This window comes from Primulina eburnea, chromosome 12 (assembly GCF_022965805.1).
Source record: "Primulina eburnea isolate SZY01 chromosome 12, ASM2296580v1, whole genome shotgun sequence".
In the NCBI taxonomy this organism is placed as follows: domain Eukaryota; kingdom Viridiplantae; phylum Streptophyta; class Magnoliopsida; order Lamiales; family Gesneriaceae; genus Primulina; species Primulina eburnea.
This window is the reverse complement of record NC_133112.1, coordinates 3,140,201-3,158,266: the sequence shown is the minus strand read 5'-3', so window position 1 is coordinate 3,158,266 and position 18,066 is coordinate 3,140,201. Positions and strand designations below refer to the sequence as shown.

Sequence of the window (18,066 nt, the reverse complement as noted above, 5' to 3'; positions counted from 1 at the left end):
TAACACTACAAAAAAAATCCTCTTTTAGCCACTGTTTTTAAGAACTATTACAAATATTTGCAACAATTTTTTAAGAACCGTTGCATTGCTAAATTTTGTAACAGGTGCTTTAAACCGTGGGCCATAGCCACGATTTATGTACACTGTTGTTAAATGAGCAACAATTTATTTAAGTGGTGGCTATTAACCACGATTTATATAAACCGTTGCTTAGTTTAACCACATTTTTTTCAAATGTTATTAAAATTATCAACCGTTTATTTAAATTGTGGTTAGTAACAACAGTTTATTTACATCGTTGTTATTGTTAGCAATGACACTGTTAAACCGTTGTTAAAAGTGGCAATGATTTTTTCATAACATTGCTAATAGCAACATTGTATTGAAACTGTTAAGATTATCAAACCGTTTATTTAACCATGGCTAGTAGCAACAATTTATTTACACTGTTGCTATGGTTAGCAACATCTTTGTCAAACCGTTATTAAAAGTAGCGACGGTTTTTCATACCATGACTAATAGCAATGGTGTATTGAAACTCTTGCTACATTTAGCAACAGTTAAGGTCGTTCTGCATCAATTTTTCAATAAAAATCGTGGTTAATTGTCATTATATAGGGTCGTTCTGCACCATTTTTTCAATTTATTTCGCTTGTTCTTTCTGCAGTTAAAGGAGTTGTATGGTTGGAATATGACAAGTAAGTTTATAAATTATTTTCAGATATTAATCATTCCATATCGTGTTGACTGTTGAACCGATTATACTCGTCTGTATGTTTTCAAGAAATCATTACAATATTTTTAAGGTTTGCCACAGAGAATCACAAGGTGTCGGCTTTTATATCTTGGAAACATGGCACACCCGATCAACGACAGTGATATTTGGATGAATTTGTGGTGTGCAATAGAATTAACCCTATAACTTTTAATAACATCATTACTTTTTGTACATTTTCTTTTCAGACATACTGTTGTCTGTTTTTTGCGAACTTTCTATGATCTTCCCCTTCGCCTCGCTTGTTGGTCGGGTATTTTTTTTAATAATGATCAACTATCCTCATGTCTAGTGTATTTGCCTGTCATGTCAGTATATACATGCATCATATAGTTTGATTAATTTGACAGTTTTCAAAAAAGATCTATGTAAAAAAAAATGATTAGTTTTATTTTATTTATTCGAAAGGAAATAATGAGTAATTGTTTTGTTAAAATGAATTTTAGTTTTTGGGCCACCATTACTCCCTGTGACAATATGAATTGCGTTCGATTGCACCAAAGAAAGCTCAATCTTGTTGCCAAAACAAAAGCTCAAGCACACAAAGTATGAAAATCACACACACCAAAGAAGAAAATTCTTGTTGCTTTTTAGAAGTAAACGTGAGTCCCTTCTTGACACTAGTGTTCTTTACATTACTGGGAATTGTTCCAAAATTCGAGAACCGTCGAACACAACCAACCGGTATGATCTGTATTTGATATTTTACCCTTTTCTAGTAAATAATAATAACAATATCCATCCAGCAAAATTCGAGAAGTAACTTTGGAAATGTCGTCCTTTCGTTCAAGCTTTCCTGGTTTTCCAGATAGTGTAAGCCAACAATAGAGGAACTGCAAGACTGTAGATTGGGAAATGGATAAACGGATTCATCTCATATGCTCTCATGAGATCACTGCAGTTCTGCATTTTTAAATGAAGGAATACTCCACATTAGAAAACGAAACCAAAAATAAACAATTGTGACATTTATCATACACTTGGAACTATAGTATCATACAAATAATGAGAAACTGAGTCGTCAAACTCAAAATTCTGATCGACTTACACAAAATAAAAACACAACGAGCAAATCTATCTAGTCAATGTAACTGAACAAGAAAGTGTGCTCAAGAAACAAAAGCTTCAGCTTATCAACTATGATCAACTCCGAGATGCTATAAAACAAGTTCTTGGGAAGGGAACATTCACCGCTTTCAGAAATATAATCCACTTCAACTTTGACTCATAGGAACTCCAAAGAAAATCGTAGCAAACCCAGAAAACAATCAAATCAAGGCTAATATGATATAGTTCGCTAAACTGATCCGAGAATTCAACTACAGGTATAAAAACATGTTTTATGTGTCACTATTGGGTATAAAAGTGTGAGCGACATATAAAGGAATCATCTATAATAATGTATAAGAAATATAAACTTAAGGATTGTTTTAATGCATTGGAAAAGGTATAGCAGCTTCTTGCCAAAAAAAAAAAAAAAAAAAAAATAGAGATCCAATGATTCCCATAATCATATCAATCCATTTATTTTAATTTTCAATTTCTGAGTCATTGGTAAGTGCAGAAAGCTACCTTTAAATGTTTCCAACTGATCGCCAGAGATACAACCTGAAAAAATTTCCTAAGCCAGCGCTTGAGAAGAATCAATTCTGATATTTTCTTGGGGCGATTGTTAGGCAATGAAGTTTCCTTGTTTTGTCCATCAGTGTCATCTTTCTTCTTGCTTGAAAGAGAAATAAGGTAATCATGATATAACCCCCTCTCAGCAGCCAACATGATGATTGCAATAATTGCTGGCAAAACTATAAAATAAAGGTGCGGAAGCACAATCACCATTGCATCTGGAAATCCAAGAAACTCCATCTTTCCGAAATTATTAAGTTTCAGAGCCACACCTCGGTAAGTCATGTATCCCAGTTCTCCACCTTCGTTGAAAAATTGACCAGAAAACCAAGGGAACAACACAAGGTAAGACAAGTAACCGATCATACAGAACCATGCTACAGGAACATTGTGTATTTCTACCAAAATCCGAGTTGCGCCATTAATAAAGCCTGTATTGGATTTCAAATTTTTATAGAGGTAATGCCTTCTTGAAAATGAAAGCAGCACTTTTGGAATGAGAAGGATGGAAAGGACTGACAAATAGAAGCACCAGAAAATCGGGAGATACAAGGAGTCCAATTGACAGCCCATCACAAAAAATTCTTTCCAACTCCACAGAAGCTTGGCAGGAAGACCATTTACCGAAAATGGTCTTATATCAGAAACAGTTGATCTTCCAGTAATATCGGTTGTCTCTATTTGCAGTAAATATCTTTCGGGAAGTGGATCCTCGAAAGCTTTAAAATTCCATGGGGCACCATAGAGGTCACCACGGGATCCTTCCAGCTTTGTCATTGATGTCTCCATCACAACAATAAGATTTCCAGAACTAGTGTCATAGATCCTGGCCACAACTGAAATAATTGGAGAGGTGGAGAAAACCAGAGCTCTGATTTCTCTGTAAGAAGCGTCTGTTGTCCCACACTGAAATGATTTTGAAGTGAACCTGGAGTCCAGAGGAAAAGTTGGTAGAATAATAGTTTTCTTGGCTCCTAACTTGAAGTCAATATCAACAAATGATATATGGCCACCATCAATAGCCAAAATGCGCATGGATCTACTTTTTCTCCAATCACCCATTTCCCATTCCCAGAATTCATTAAATTTTGTCGCACCATTTGAACAATTAGCAGCAACCTCCGAGGAAAACCGATACCCATTTAATTGGAGTAACTGTTTTGAACTTCGCTGATGATGACTCGAGTGGTACCTCTTTAAATTCTTGCCAAATTTTGTGTGCAAATGCCCACATAAGTATGCAGATAAAGAGTGCATGAGATATGTATCCGTCAGGGTTTTTCCAGATTTTGTAGCTTCTGAGAATGAAAGAGGAAAATGCCCAAACGATACCTTGATAACAGGTTGAGTTGACTGATAATCCCATTGCGAGAGTTCAGAATTTATATCAGTTAATAATTCATCCGTTGGATGGCCAAACAGATTAGTTGGGCCCCGTAAACCGGACGGCATAGTGCTGTCAACCCCAACAAAAAGAAGTTTCCTTTTGCTAGTCTTGATAGCACAAAAAAATACATTAAGGATGAGATACAAGAACAACGTTACTTAATGCCAAGCATCATTAATCTACATTTTAGTATGATTCACAGAATTAAATTCACCGGGTTAGAAATAATGAAAATTACCAGATTTTACTTGAACAATTTCAGCTTTCAATTCTATGTTCTTAATTAATTCCTTCATACCAAGACTATGAGAAAGAATTAATTCCACAGATGATAGGCGGGGAACAGCAGAAACACAATTGAAGGTGAATTAATGACTACCTAAAGCCGTATCAAATAAGCAACCAATCAAAGGTGGAACCCATAAGTTATGAGAACCATCTACGACTGTGCCTGGTAACTTAAAGAAAGGGAGAGTTAATCACCTACTTGAATTGTGACGCTATTGACATTTCCTCTTCTTTTCAGCCGACCATTGAAACTGTATTTAGAGAAAAAATCATATGATCCACCAATGGATGGAACACCAAAGTTATCATGATTTCCTCGAACATCATAAAAGCTGCTCTCGTTAAGCCCACTTCTCCTGACAACGTCACGCATAACTTTTTCGTATTCAATCCACTCCTCTTCATCTTGTTTCATAACCACTAAATCCTTGCTTTTCCCATCTGATAGATGAAGATAAACGAAATTATTGTAATACTTGAAAACTTGCGCATCAATTTGAAGATGTGGGCGCCAGATTATATTTAGAAATCTATACACATACTAAAAAAATTTCCAATTGTAAAAGACCCATTTACCATTCACTTTTTTCTTTTTTTCCATTTTCAAATGACAACAAAGAAATTTTACACTTTGATTAACACTACACATATTAAATACAAAAATTATAATAAATAATAACGCCTAAACTTTTGAGTTGTTTAAATTTGTTTTTCTATTGCATATTCGAGTTTTCTCTCTGATTTCCATATACAATTGACACTAATTTTTTAGAAATTTGAGGATACATTTCATCGCATGTAAAACTCCCAAACTATTCCTTTTTTGATAAAACGATATTATATTCATTAATTAAAAAGCAATTAATTACAGATGGCGGGAAAGTGATCCGCACAAGAACAAAAAGGAAAGACAAAAGTCCTTTTCAAATCAACAACATACATAACTCCAATCTCTCAATAAATATGAGATCGAGAAGTTCTTAAACTCTACATGCTTCTCAATCCAGCTAAATGTTCGATCTTAATTTGATGATAATGTAATCCTTTATGAAGTATCTAATTTATTCTACACTCATGATTCATCATTTTTTGGATGATGATGATGATAACGATGAAGAAGAATTCAATGATTTAGATAAATGAATTTATTTTGCTTAATATACTATGAATTGATAACTTATTAATGAATTTTAGAAGATTAAAGTTTTTTTTTCTGGTTATGATTTACGTTACATTATCTATTAATGAATTTTTATTTATAACTATCTTTGTGAAAAATATTAAATTTATGTAATATTATGGTATAAATTACTTTATATATATTGAATTTTAAAATTTAATGTCAATGCACTTTACTTCAATAAAGCGTGTGCTTTGTCTTGCGGTACAAACTCCAGGGTATCCTAGCGCTTTAGTACACCTTGTGCCCTAAATAACTATGCTTCATTCTATAAATATTACATAATCATATGTTTTTTATTAACGCCATCAAAATGAGTCACTCGTGTTCTTCCACATCTCCATTGGTCCATCCTGTTGAGGTTTTTCCCTTTAAAACAAAGTAATGATATAAAACCTAGTAGAATAATCGTTCAAAACTTAACACTTACCATTTGTTCATTCTACTCTTTCCCAATACCTTCTTTACTCATTTACTCCCTTTTGTTACTAATTCTAAAAAAATTCTTTTGAAGCCAATAATGACAAATAAATAACATATCACGTGCCATTGAGTACTTCAATAAAAATTGAGTTCCATCGCATTAAAAGAGTAATTAAGAATCATATCCAAAATATTTCATGTAAAAAATCAAGATAAAACAAGTTCTGCTTCCCCCACTTTACCCCTACGTTGAAAGTGACTCAGTGGCATTAAAGACAACTTGTAACCAAAGCATTTACCCAATGAGGTGAAAAAAGACAATGATGGTGTACCTTTCATTGATGTTTAAATACATTCATAGTAAATTTTAACTAATTAATAGTGCTACAGCATACTGGTAGACCATGCCTTAATGAGATGTTTTTGTTCATTTCTCATTATACTTGCTTCATCTTCTGTTTTATTTTGTTATTGTAGTCTGTAGCTACTTTCTTTCTTGTTAAGTACCTTTCAAGCTTTAAGGATCAACACTCATTTCTATGGCATCCTTGCTTTACATCTCTGTTTCATTCGGACTCTTTAGGCATTATCTATGAGTTCAACCTTACTTCAAGAAAATATAAAACTTCAATATTTTTCCACTGTCAAACGCCTCAAATAATACACAACACAACACAACTTAACTTAACACTGAAAAAGCTAGCTCCCACAAACAAGACTCTCAAAGTCCAAAGGGATGATATCGATCCAAACAAAAGAAAAATCATAAAAAGGACACTTCCAGTAAATGCACGGAGAAAGAAAAATTCCAAAATCTGCAATTCATAAACCAAAACATATGAAACGAATCGAGTTGAATAAACATAAATACAAATCCTGATGCTTGTGAAGTATTAGCAATTCCACGTTTCAGAATAAGCATAATCCTCAAAACCCAGAGAAAATTCTTCCACCCAAATAGCCCAAATCACTTCGGAACCGTAAGATTCTAAAAGAACCAATGATTAAAACAACATAACAAACGTTACATCAAACACGCCAGAAAGAAGTAAAAAACAAATACACGCCTTGGTAAAAGCAACCAACCTGTGAGATCACCCGTAAGGAGGACTAAAGCAGGTTTTATGAACGAAAGTGTGGGCCCAACAATTTCCCTGAAGTCGTGCGCTCTGTCAGGGTGGTGCACACTAAAATGGAGGTCAGACAGCTGCACCACCCACGCCAAATCCTCAGGACCGTTCTTCAGCTCAATCGTTTCGCCTGCTTGCGATGGTGGGAATGGTGCTGTAAAGATTACAAGGAAAACGGTGATCGGAATCACAATTCTCATTCCTTCCCCTCGATCAATTCAAACGGAACCAACTTGTTTTCTGGATTGACTCAGCCCGGTATCAACCAGGCCTTAAAAGCCCAGACCCCAGGCCTACTACAAAGACTTGCTATACAACTACCTATCTATACATCTATAAAATCTATCCAATATGATAAAGTTTGAGCATAATTATACCAAGAGTAACTGAGACCATCTCACGAATCTTAATCTGTGAGAGGGACCAACCCTTACCCATATTCATGATAAAATATAATACTCTTAGGCATAGTTTGGTAGGGATTGATAAATAATCCTCCTTATCCCATGTTTGGTACATTTTTAAAAAGCTCATGATAATATCATGGGCTCTTGATAAATAATTTTTTAGAAGGATAAGATATCCCTTCATTTAGGTGTGTAATTTTTATTTAAGGATAAATACACTATAAATGACTTAATTACCCTCAATTTATAAATGATTTTTATAAATCTATGTTAGTAGGTAGAAATTAAGATCAAATAAATAATTTTATTTATTTTTATTATATTATATAATATGATAATTATATAAACCAATTCGAGATAATTATATAAATAATTTTATAATTTTAATAAAATTATTAGTATCATCCGATTAACATTAAAAATTGATATTTGACTTGACTCACAAAATCAATGACTCAGTTATCGTATTATATAATATATAAAATTAGGTAAAATAAATAAATTATGCAAGCACTATCGGTGTATGAACAAATAAAAAATATGAACTCAAACAACAACTTTGAAATTATAAAAATTATTATGATATTGTTAATTTTGTCACTATAATCTAATATATAAATTTAATCACTCTTATTAAAATCATATCAAACATTAAATATAATATCCTACATCTTATTTATCTTTAACTTATCCTTATATTATATATCACATGATTATCCTATCATATGTACAAAACTATACCTTAGCATAAAAAATAATATTTATTCATGGATGACCCAAATAAGAGATCCGTCTCACAAATACGATCCGTGAGATCGTCTCACGCAAGTTTTTGCCTTATACCAACTATTTTGTATTTCAATCATACAAAAATATATTCTTCAAAATTTTCCCTAAAATCGTGCACTAGGTAAATATAACTAATTGTAGGACCCAAAATTAAAGTCGATAAGCTCACCATTTTTTCGTATTCGATGAAGTGTTTCTGAATCTGTGTGCAGTCATCAGTTGGCTCAAACACGTGATTAATTCTGAAGTTATATTGAAATTATAATAAAGTTATATTATCTGGTTTGAATGGAAAATGTTAGTGACTGAGGATGGAAAATATTTCATTATTTTAACAAAATATTTTATTTCATTATTTTAACAAAATATTTTTTGTCACTGTTACACGCAAATGTAAAAATTAATTAAAATTTATTTGTTTAACAAAGTATGGCAGTATTCCGAAGGGACAATAAAAAATATACGACTCATTTTAAATTTAATTAAATAAAAGGGATTTTGACTTCTATAAATCAAAGAAAGGGAGTTGACCGTTGTTAGTTAGGTGAGTTCATTTATTAAGTTAAGTGAGATCATTTATTAGTTTATTAATTAATTAGTTATTAATATTTTATTTTTTAAAAATATTTTTTATTGATATCGGCGATTTCGATTCAGGGTTTGGTTTAGGATTTAGGGTTTGGGTCGCGTTTGGGTCGAGTGGTAGAGAGATTTTGAATTTTGATCATTTCATAATACATAAGTCATTCTATATATGATTAGAACGTAAATATATATAAAAATTTATTTGTGTAAACATTTTATTATGAGTTATATATTATAATTTAAGTGTGTTGGTTAAAAATTCATAACAATATTAGACGAATGTATCTCTTATCGGGTTGAATTTATGCTCGACTAAAATTCTTAACAAATTTTTAATTTCAATAAAAATTTTAACAAATTTCGTAATAATAGAACCTAAAAAACTCATAACATGTAAGACTCGATTCAAATTAAACTACTCTACCCAAAAATTGAGTATATTGTGTGGATTGACCCACGCAACCCAAAATACGCAACCCACTCAACTCAAAATTGGGTTGAGTGGGTTGCGCCACAGGGTTGTGGCGCAACCCACTCAGGCGCAACCCACTCAACCCAAATTTGGGTTGAGTGGGTCGCGCCACACATCAACCCAAATTTGGGTTGAGTGGGTCGCGCCTCAACCCAAAATTGGGTTGCGCCTGTGGCGCGACCCACTCAACCAAATTTTGGGTTGAGGTTGCGCCTCAACCCAAAATTTGGTTGAGTGGGTCGCGCCTGGGTTGCGCCATAAGTTGTGTGACTAGAAACAATAATCCTAATACAATTCAAATCACAACTCGCTTTCATTTTTTATGATGTTATATAATTGATCAATTGATGAATCATTCTCTAAATATATTTTTTGTATGAGATCGTTATTAGATTGAATGTAGTAAAAAAATATCACATAAATTAACTAAAATCAATGCAAAATATCATATAAATGTTTTAATCCAACTATCATATAAATGTTTTAATCCAACAACCATAATTCATCACAAATACAACAACAACAATAATGCCTAAATTCTTCAATCTTCTGATAGTTCAATTGATAGGCATTTTCCCTGAACATGATATAACCTGCTCTCGCTAAACAGTAAAGTCCACATTCACCGCTGCAATGAAAAAACAAACATAAATTATACATTGATATACATTAAACAATAATGAAATAATATTTTTTTAAAAAAATTAACCTGATTTTTTGAGTAAAAAAATTATTTGACTTAGTTATCAGGTCGTGCTCTTCTTGGGTCAGCACGACCCAAACCCAATTGGATCGTGCTTACTGATGAAAAAATTAGTTTTTAAACAAATTTTAAACAAAGATAAAAAAGTAAATTACATTGACTCCCTTTCCCTTAATAAACTTGTCCGTGACTCCCTTTTCCCTCATTCCCCCGTATTCCGAATCTGGAGCCTAAAGTCCGCATTTAATTGTGCGTCTTATCTTTTACCTCGATGGAGGCTTTAGCTGTTGCTCGGCACCCACTGAGACCGCTCCGGCGGCAACCGTACGCCGGCTCGAGATCAATAAATTCAGCAATACTAATCCCACTACCACGCGAACTGCCCTCAACTCTATCACTCTTTACCTGCTGTTGTTTCAATCATTCTGCGCACCGTTCAACATTCTTTAGATTTTCATCCATTTCTTCTCCGAATGGTATGCTTTTTCTACTTTTGAGTAATAATTTTACATTATTCATCAATTTGCATCACAGTAATGAGAGGGGGTCCTTTAGATTAATCATCACCATGGTGCTTGCTTGGGGATAACATTTTTGTTGCTTACCGTGTAAAAATCATATCTTTAGTAGGTGAATTTTCATGGATCTTTTTCTCCAAACTTCACTCTTGGAGTTTTTTTTTTTAAATCTTCTGCATATATTTTCACTCGGAGTCCTGGGTCTCTTCGCTCGTTGTCATGGAAAGTTTTGAAATTGTTTAGTGAGGAACAAACTCAATTCAGCAACCGTAGTTTAGTGCTGATTTTTCAGTTTCAACTGATTTAAGTGCAGCGCCTCGTTTTCTTATGTTTTCTCAGGGCGAGCTTTGGTTTTAAAATTTGATTGCTAAACTTTTACATTTAAGTTTAGATTAATTCCCCCGTATAGATTCAAGTGTTATTTATGTATGCATAATACCAGTTTTTCCTATTCCTTTGCTTCCACATTGTCAACAGATGCCAGAGTATTATTTGCAACACCTGAAACGGGAGTTAGTATGGAAATAAGTGAATGGGCTGTGCAAGGTAATGCTTGTGGATATGTCTTACTGTATGTTTGTTTAACCTCCATTTTGGTTTTCGAATGTGCAAATAATGAGTGAATTCTAAGGAGCTGTATGATTGTGAAAATACTTGTTATCATAATATTGTGACTTTTTGACATGATGGGATTTTAAGCCATTGTATGTATTTTCCATTTATTATGCTTAAAACTCATTTATCTCATTATTGATTGGATATTACAAGCTACGGAGACAAGTTCTATAAAGAGTTGTTTAAACTCAAGAACCATGTGGAAAGTCCATTAATAAAGACTAATGGTTTAGAATCCAGATGACAGGTGGGGAGGAAAATCTCGATTAGGTTAATCTATTAATGCTCTTAAACTGATTGAGACTGCACTACTTTACCAGGACTTGATGTGTTTCTGCCTAATTTCACTCCATGGTCCTAATATTTCTGGACCTGGATCTCATTATGGCTGTTGTATTATTTGTAGACTTCTATGCCTTAAGGAAAGAGGTGGAGATTACCGCAGAGCGTGTGGAAGAGATTAGGGCTGCTGCTGGCCTGAAAATGCTAGAGGAAAATCTTGCTGATCTGGAGGAGGCAGCAGCTGATAGCTCTCTTTGGGATGATCGTGCCAAGGCTCAGCAGACACTTCAGTTACTTACCGATGTTAAAGAGAAATTAAAACTTCTCAATGGCTTCAAAGAACAGGTCTACACTTCCATCCTGCTAACATAGCAATCAATTTTCTCGAAATAGTAGCATAAAATTGTGTACAAAGTATGAGATTTAAGCATTATTGTATCCTTTGGACCATATCTGAACTCCGCAAATCACTAGCTCAGGTTGAAGAGGCAGAAACAATAGTTAAGCTTACTGAGGAGATGGACTCAACTGATAAAGGACTCCTTGAAGAGGCTGCCAATATTGTTAAAGAGTTGAGAAAGATGTTGGATCGATTTGAAATCACTCAACTGCTTTCTGGCCCCTATGATAAAGAAGGGGCTGTTGTTACAATAACAGCTGGTGCAGGGGGAACTGATGCCCAGGTAATCTGAATTCCAAGTATAAATTCCAAGCTTCTTTCTTCTCTATGATGACAAACCACATTTGCTCCGTCAGTCCGCAAGATTGACTTAAAATAAGAGCTACAAATTAGCTTGGTGGAGGTTGATACGTGCTGGTTGACTTAAAAAAAGAGCTACTGATTAGCTTGGTGGAGGTTGATATTTGCTGCTTAGATTCTTCTATAACACATAGATATTGGACTAGATGTGGGAAGGAATTTATTGAAGGCTCTACATTTTCTTTATATCCTTGATTGTGCATGAATTTGGTCACTGGCTCTGCTGTTCTTCCATTTAATGCACATATATCTACAAATTTTATTTAATTTGTTTTGCCTGAACATAGTCATTGTATATTTCCTTCACAGAATTGGTCATTTTTTTAGTCAAGTCTGAACACTAAAGTGTTGGTGGCTTGGTGCTATACTTTTTTGGGTGGTTTTGTTACTTTCAGCCTACAGTGCTGGAATTCTTTCCATGCCATGTTTATTTGGGCTTAGTTTGTAAAGGTTTTCTATTTACCGATGAACCATGTAATAATCACAGATGCCCTTAAGAGAAGCAAGTTATTGCTTCCAGGTCATCATACGTCACGTCACATATTTAATAATGTTCTTTTCATGGTTTGTTTTTGTTATTCACTCATGTAAGACCTCTAAATATGGAACAAGTATTATTTTTTAATCCTCTGTTGATATTTATTTGTCTAAATTGTTTTGTGTAAAATCGTTTCTGGAAATTCCATCCATCTAGCTGGCGTTTTCATGTATAGAACATGCTTCAAGGTGTCCATTATTTTTTACACTCTCGTTTCTATTTTACTGTATATAGTTATATACCAATCCTCTACAAATGACTACAATAGGAGATGCTTCACTTTATCTTTTTTTTTTTTTTATGATGTCCACTTCTGTTTAGGAGTTGTCATGATCTCTTAGCATGTAGAATGTCAAATGGACAAATTTATCAACCACTTGCAAGTAAACTTCTTGGCTTATTTTTGTAAAATTTATTTGATAAATTTCAGTGCAGGATTGGGCTGACATGCTTCTCAGGATGTATGTAAGGTGGGGAGAGAAGCAGCATTACAAAACAAAAGTAGTTGAGAAGTCCATGGGGGAAGAAGCTGGGATTAAATCAGCTACTATTGAACTAGAAGGGCGGTATGTTTATGGGTATATATCTGGTGAGAAAGGGACCCACCGCATTGTCAGACAGTCACCTTTCAATGCCAAAGGTCTTCGTCAAACTAGCTTCTCTGGTGTTGAAGTTATGCCTCTCCTTCCTGAAGAGTCACTGGATGTTGACATACCCGAAGAAGACTTAGAGATCAGTTTTACAAGAGCAGGTGGTAAAGGCGGGCAAAATGTAAATAAAGTTGAAACTGCAGTACGAATGACACACATCCCAACTGGAGTAACTGTTCGTTGCACAGGCCAGTTAAACTGTAGTAGCTCTTTCGATTGTTCCAACATGTAATATAGTTCATTACTTTGTGTTGGAATCAAGGTTGGATCCAGAAAATTCAGATAGGGCAAGCTACTTAATGTATTTATGGTTGGGGGGTTTTAATCGTTGAGTCTTAGTATTTTATTTCGTGTGAGGGGCACTTGTCTCCAATGTTCCTTGCTGGATTCTTCACTGGTCGGAATGCCATTTACCAATTTGCATAAACTAATCTTTTATTCTTCAATCTCATTCTTTGTTTCTTCTTATGCTCTGCAGAAGAAAGAAGCCAGCTACAAAATAAAATCAAAGCTCTGAATAGATTAAAGGCAAAATTATTGGTGATAGCCATAGAGCAAAGGACAAATGAGATCAAGCAAATTAAGGGAGATGTTGTGAAGGCGGAATGGGGACAACAAATACGTAACTATGTATTCCATCCATACAAGTTAGTGAAAGATGTTCGGACTGGATTCGAGACATCAGACATTGAGTCTGTGATGGATGGCGAATTAGATCCCTTCATAAAAGCTTACCTCAAGTACAAATACAGTGAATCTGTGGCCAACCAGTCCTAATTAAAGGCACCTGTAGATTAACTTTTTGTTGTACTCTATATAAATCTGTCCGCTCATGGTTTTCCTCTTGTTGCATTGATTGAATAATTTCTTTGTTTTATTTATAGCAGTAATTTCAATAGCGATTTACTCTTACACTTGTTTTCTTTTTGTATCACTTGTGACGGATGAACGATCTGATACATAACCTTCATTTGTCAGATTAAGGAGTCCAATACAGACAAATAAATTTGTGGCAACTGATAAATATATTTTATGTATGAATTACTGTCTAAATACATAGAAACAGCGACTATCCGTAAGCCCAAAAGTCCTTTTGACTTCTCGGAGTTAACTGATTGTTTTGGTCCATGGTGCTGGAGGCAGGATCAATGGTCCCCTGGAAGACGTGTCCTTTGGGGGATACCTCGTTGTCATCTTGATGATGCGAATTGAAAGTAGCTATTACGAGGGAATCCCATTCGTTCAAATGGATGTTATAATATGATTTGCTGGCAGCTGCAGCTTGACGAGATGATTGATTGCACCTCTCAATCAAAGATGGGTGAATGCAATGAACCTGGTAACCAATGGAGTCTGCTGTTGCACGGATCATGTTCTCGCAGTCATGATCTTTGTAATGGTTACTAGTGCTTATCATTATTTGCTTCTTGTTTTGGTTATTGGAGATGGAGTTTGGAAATTCAATTTGTGGGTATTGGCTCAGTGGGGAGGTGGCGGAAACTGGAACAGCTAGAGAATAATTTGGGTTGCTGCCAAGTTCAACCTCCTCCTGCTGCTGCACATTATACTGATTCATATTTATCATCATAAGATCATCATTCGTAAAGAGGGATCGAGATTGCAGGTTGCAGCTGGTAAATGATGTGGTGGCAGTGCTCATGTTGAGCGGAGCTTCACTGGTATTGCCTGTACTATTCTCATCTTTTAACAGGCTCTTCTTCTTGAATACCCGGCAGACGACCCATCCATCTTCCTGAAAATGTTTTATATCTTCATTCAGTTAAAAGAAATTACTATTTTCCACGTACATGCTGCATGTGACTTACATTAGTTGACGTTGGTTGAGGGTCTTGATCATGATGATGAGGATTATCTTCAAGCCTATACTCATGCATAATCCAGATGGTTTTTTGACCATGCGGAGCTCTACCACGGTAGAACACTAAGGTTTTTCTCATTCCAATCTTATCGAAGTTGTTTCTTATACATTTGTCTCTTCCGGTTGCTTTCCAGAATCCAGCACTCGTCGCTCTGTTCGTCCGAGAACCTGTAGGATATTTCCTATCCTTGTGACTGAAAAAGTACCATTCATTCTGTGGAGTGGATCCTATCTTACACCTCTCTGCATTCATGTCCAGAAAAAGCAAGTGTGACTGATCGGTTCATGCATATAAGTATTAACGGTGACTAAATTCTTATGTTACCTTGAAGATCCCATGGCTCAATCTTATTTAAATCCACTTCTCTGATGACCTCCATGTCGAACTTCTGATAGGAGACCTTCTTCTTCAAGTAGAAGTGCAGAAGCTCTTCATCTGTCGGGTGAAATCGGAATCCAGGTGGAACTCCACCACGCCCCGATGACAATGAACCCATTATAGTTAATCTTGATAAAGAGTTGTGATTTATTATATGGTCTATTGAAATCTTTACGATTGCATGCATATACTAGATTCGTGCATCATGAGCGTCACCGTTTTTTAGCTCTATTTGTGTGGACAAGGTGGTATTGTATTTGTAGTGTGATAGAAACAATAAGGTTGACGGCCGATGACGCCGCCGTCGGGTCTGCCTAAAGCTGACGTTAAACGCAAGTTAAAAGGAATTCTACGCCTTGTTCCGTTCATACAGGATACAGCTGTGATCCCACGTGTACGTGTGTGCACACATAACTTATATATATATATATATATATATATATATATATGCTAGAAAAATGCACGTGCGTTGCACGTAAAAACCTAAACTGCTGAAATATATGTACGAAATTTTGATAATATTTAAATGAATTAAAATATAGCTAATAACATTTATCAACTGAAACAAACTAAGCCATAAAAAATTAAAAACTCTTTGTCGTAGTTTGTTATAATATGCATATAACTATTTTGGTATGCTCAGCAAGTATCTGATCGTCTTTAACATCTATTATGTTATTTACAATCTTTATCCGGGATCTGACATGCTCGTAGTTTGCTTCTTTATCACGACATTTTTTCGGTTTTCTACATTGTTTTTATCTGATAATCTTATTTTTCCGAATATTTTTTTGTTGTTAAATGATTTTTCAGCTTTTGACAATCATCAACTATAATTCCTAAGAAAAAATGCTTTTACTCATGATAAATTTTCACTTGTGACTAAAAGTATGTATAACCTATATATTCTTCAACAACATAACCAATGAATGGTGTTGCACCTTCTTCAAATATTGTGATATTTGTGATATCATTTTATATATTTAGTATCGATATTATCAACATATAGCTATAAGGTTAACAAATTTTTAACAACTATTTCTCAATCACTGTGAGAAAAATACTTGAAATCTCTTCAAATGGTTATATCTTAGAATTGTGTCCTCATTTAATTTGACACAATTCAAGAAAGTCATCTTGATCGTCATTTTTTGGAAGCTTTGAAATAATGATTGCGCGCATCATGTCATGAGGATGATATAGTTTCAATCTCATTTGTTGCGTTTAGAACATAATATTATATTATTCATTGAAACAAAACAAATTTTCTTCTATGAGTTTATATTTTGTTTTATAATATATTATATCTTGTGGAACAACATACAAAATTAATTATTGTATTTTAAAAATCTTGAGAAGAGATACGAATAATGTAATTAAGATATGCATATGAGATATCATTTAAATATATGTCAAAATATTTGTCTTAGTCAATATCTCATATAATAATATAACAATTTAGATTTCATGATCATTCTATGATAGTCAAAATTAATTTGATGAAATATTGTAGAATTTTATTTGAATTTCAATATTTGGCTAAGTGAATTTATTTGACGAGGAGTTTTCTATGCTACCACCATATATGTTATGAATTAGCTGGTTAGACACTTTGACTAAAAAAAGAGACTAAAACAATCTCGTAGTCACATCAAAATATATCGAGATAATATTGGAGGAAATAAAGTGAAACTGGCTTAATGTCTCAATAAATGCACATAATTGATCTATTATATTGTGTCAACAAAGCTTTAGAATTATTCTCATACCATTATAAATAGATTGAGAATTATGCACAATTTGTTTTTCATGTATTTCTTTTTCTGAATGAAGAATTTTTTATTTTTGAAAAACTATTTTATTGAGAAATATTAACATTTTATATGACATCCATATGTCGCACAACCATGAAGTAGCAACATAATCATTATATAACACTTAACGTACACATACAATTCTTCAATTTCTTCTTCATTGTGCTTCGTTGAAATTTAAATCTGAATCATTCTTGATCTTAACATTTTGCTTTGAATATGATTTAATATATATGTATATGTTTCATATTACTTAGTTGGACCTAATTTCGAATATCTACAAAAAAATGTGCTTGAATTATATCATATAGAAATTAGGACATGGTATGTAGGACCGAACGTTTGCCGCTTTACCAAAAGCTATAGCTAGTAAATGTTGCAAATCAAATCTTTTAAATCGCATATCTGCTCAAGCACCACGATTCGTCCTCTCTACCAAGCAGGGACAATTATTGCACCCTAATCTCCTTCCCAATAATTGAACTCTTTGCAATCAATAGGAATCGAACCCGTGGCCTTGGCTCTGATACCAATTGTAGGACCGAGCGCTTGTCTCTTTACCAAAAGCTATAGCTAGTAGTAATGGTGCAACTCAAATCTTTTAAACCGCACAGTAGCTCAAACACCACGGTTCGACCGCTCTACCAAGCAAGGACAATTATTGCACCCAACATAGTAATACACAACATTATTATTTTTTATTTAACATGTCTCTTTTTTTTTCATCCACTATGTTTTTCTTAACTTTTTTGTTCGAAATTTGACGCATATATGTATGAAAAACCAAGAAATTATATAATTCACAGAAACTATTTATTATTCTCTTCGTATAATAGAAGACCCAAAATACGTGGCTTTGATTGGTGTAC

General features: G+C 34.0%; 4 protein-coding genes across 4 annotated transcripts in view; 1 reads left to right on the top strand and 3 right to left on the bottom strand.

Moving 5' to 3' along the window:
• Positions 1-1,335: 1,335 nt before the first annotated feature.
• LOC140807178 (putative metallophosphoesterase At3g03305) lies at positions 1,336-7,134 on the bottom strand. The gene is made up of 4 exons (XM_073163914.1): positions 6,763-7,134; positions 4,273-4,514; positions 2,348-3,892; positions 1,336-1,678 (listed from the first exon to the last, which is right to left on the bottom strand). The coding sequence occupies exons 1-4, from the start codon at positions 7,004-7,006 to the stop codon at positions 1,562-1,564; spliced, it is 2,148 nt and encodes a 715-aa protein (XP_073020015.1). The 5' UTR covers positions 7,007-7,134; the 3' UTR covers positions 1,336-1,561.
• Positions 7,135-9,980: 2,846 nt separating this feature from the next.
• Positions 9,981-14,031, top strand: LOC140807409 (peptide chain release factor PrfB1, chloroplastic). Its single transcript, XM_073164244.1, has 6 exons — positions 9,981-10,238; positions 10,758-10,826; positions 11,302-11,522; positions 11,657-11,860; positions 12,911-13,313; positions 13,604-14,031. The coding sequence occupies exons 1-6, from the start codon at positions 10,034-10,036 to the stop codon at positions 13,900-13,902; spliced, it is 1,401 nt and encodes a 466-aa protein (XP_073020345.1). The 5' UTR covers positions 9,981-10,033; the 3' UTR covers positions 13,903-14,031.
• Positions 11,638-18,066, bottom strand: part of LOC140807411 (11-beta-hydroxysteroid dehydrogenase B-like) — a 69,444-nt gene continuing 63,015 nt past the window's right edge. The window contains exon 7 of the transcript XR_012112691.1: positions 11,638-11,647. The gene's annotated coding sequence lies outside the window, so the exon portion shown is untranslated. The remainder of the gene's footprint in view (positions 11,648-18,066) is intronic.
• Positions 14,161-15,721, bottom strand: LOC140807410 (protein BEARSKIN2-like). The gene is made up of 3 exons (XM_073164245.1): positions 15,330-15,721; positions 14,952-15,247; positions 14,161-14,878 (listed from the first exon to the last, which is right to left on the bottom strand). Exons 1-3 carry the CDS (start codon positions 15,568-15,570, stop codon positions 14,195-14,197), a joined length of 1,221 nt encoding a protein of 406 aa, XP_073020346.1. The 5' UTR covers positions 15,571-15,721; the 3' UTR covers positions 14,161-14,194.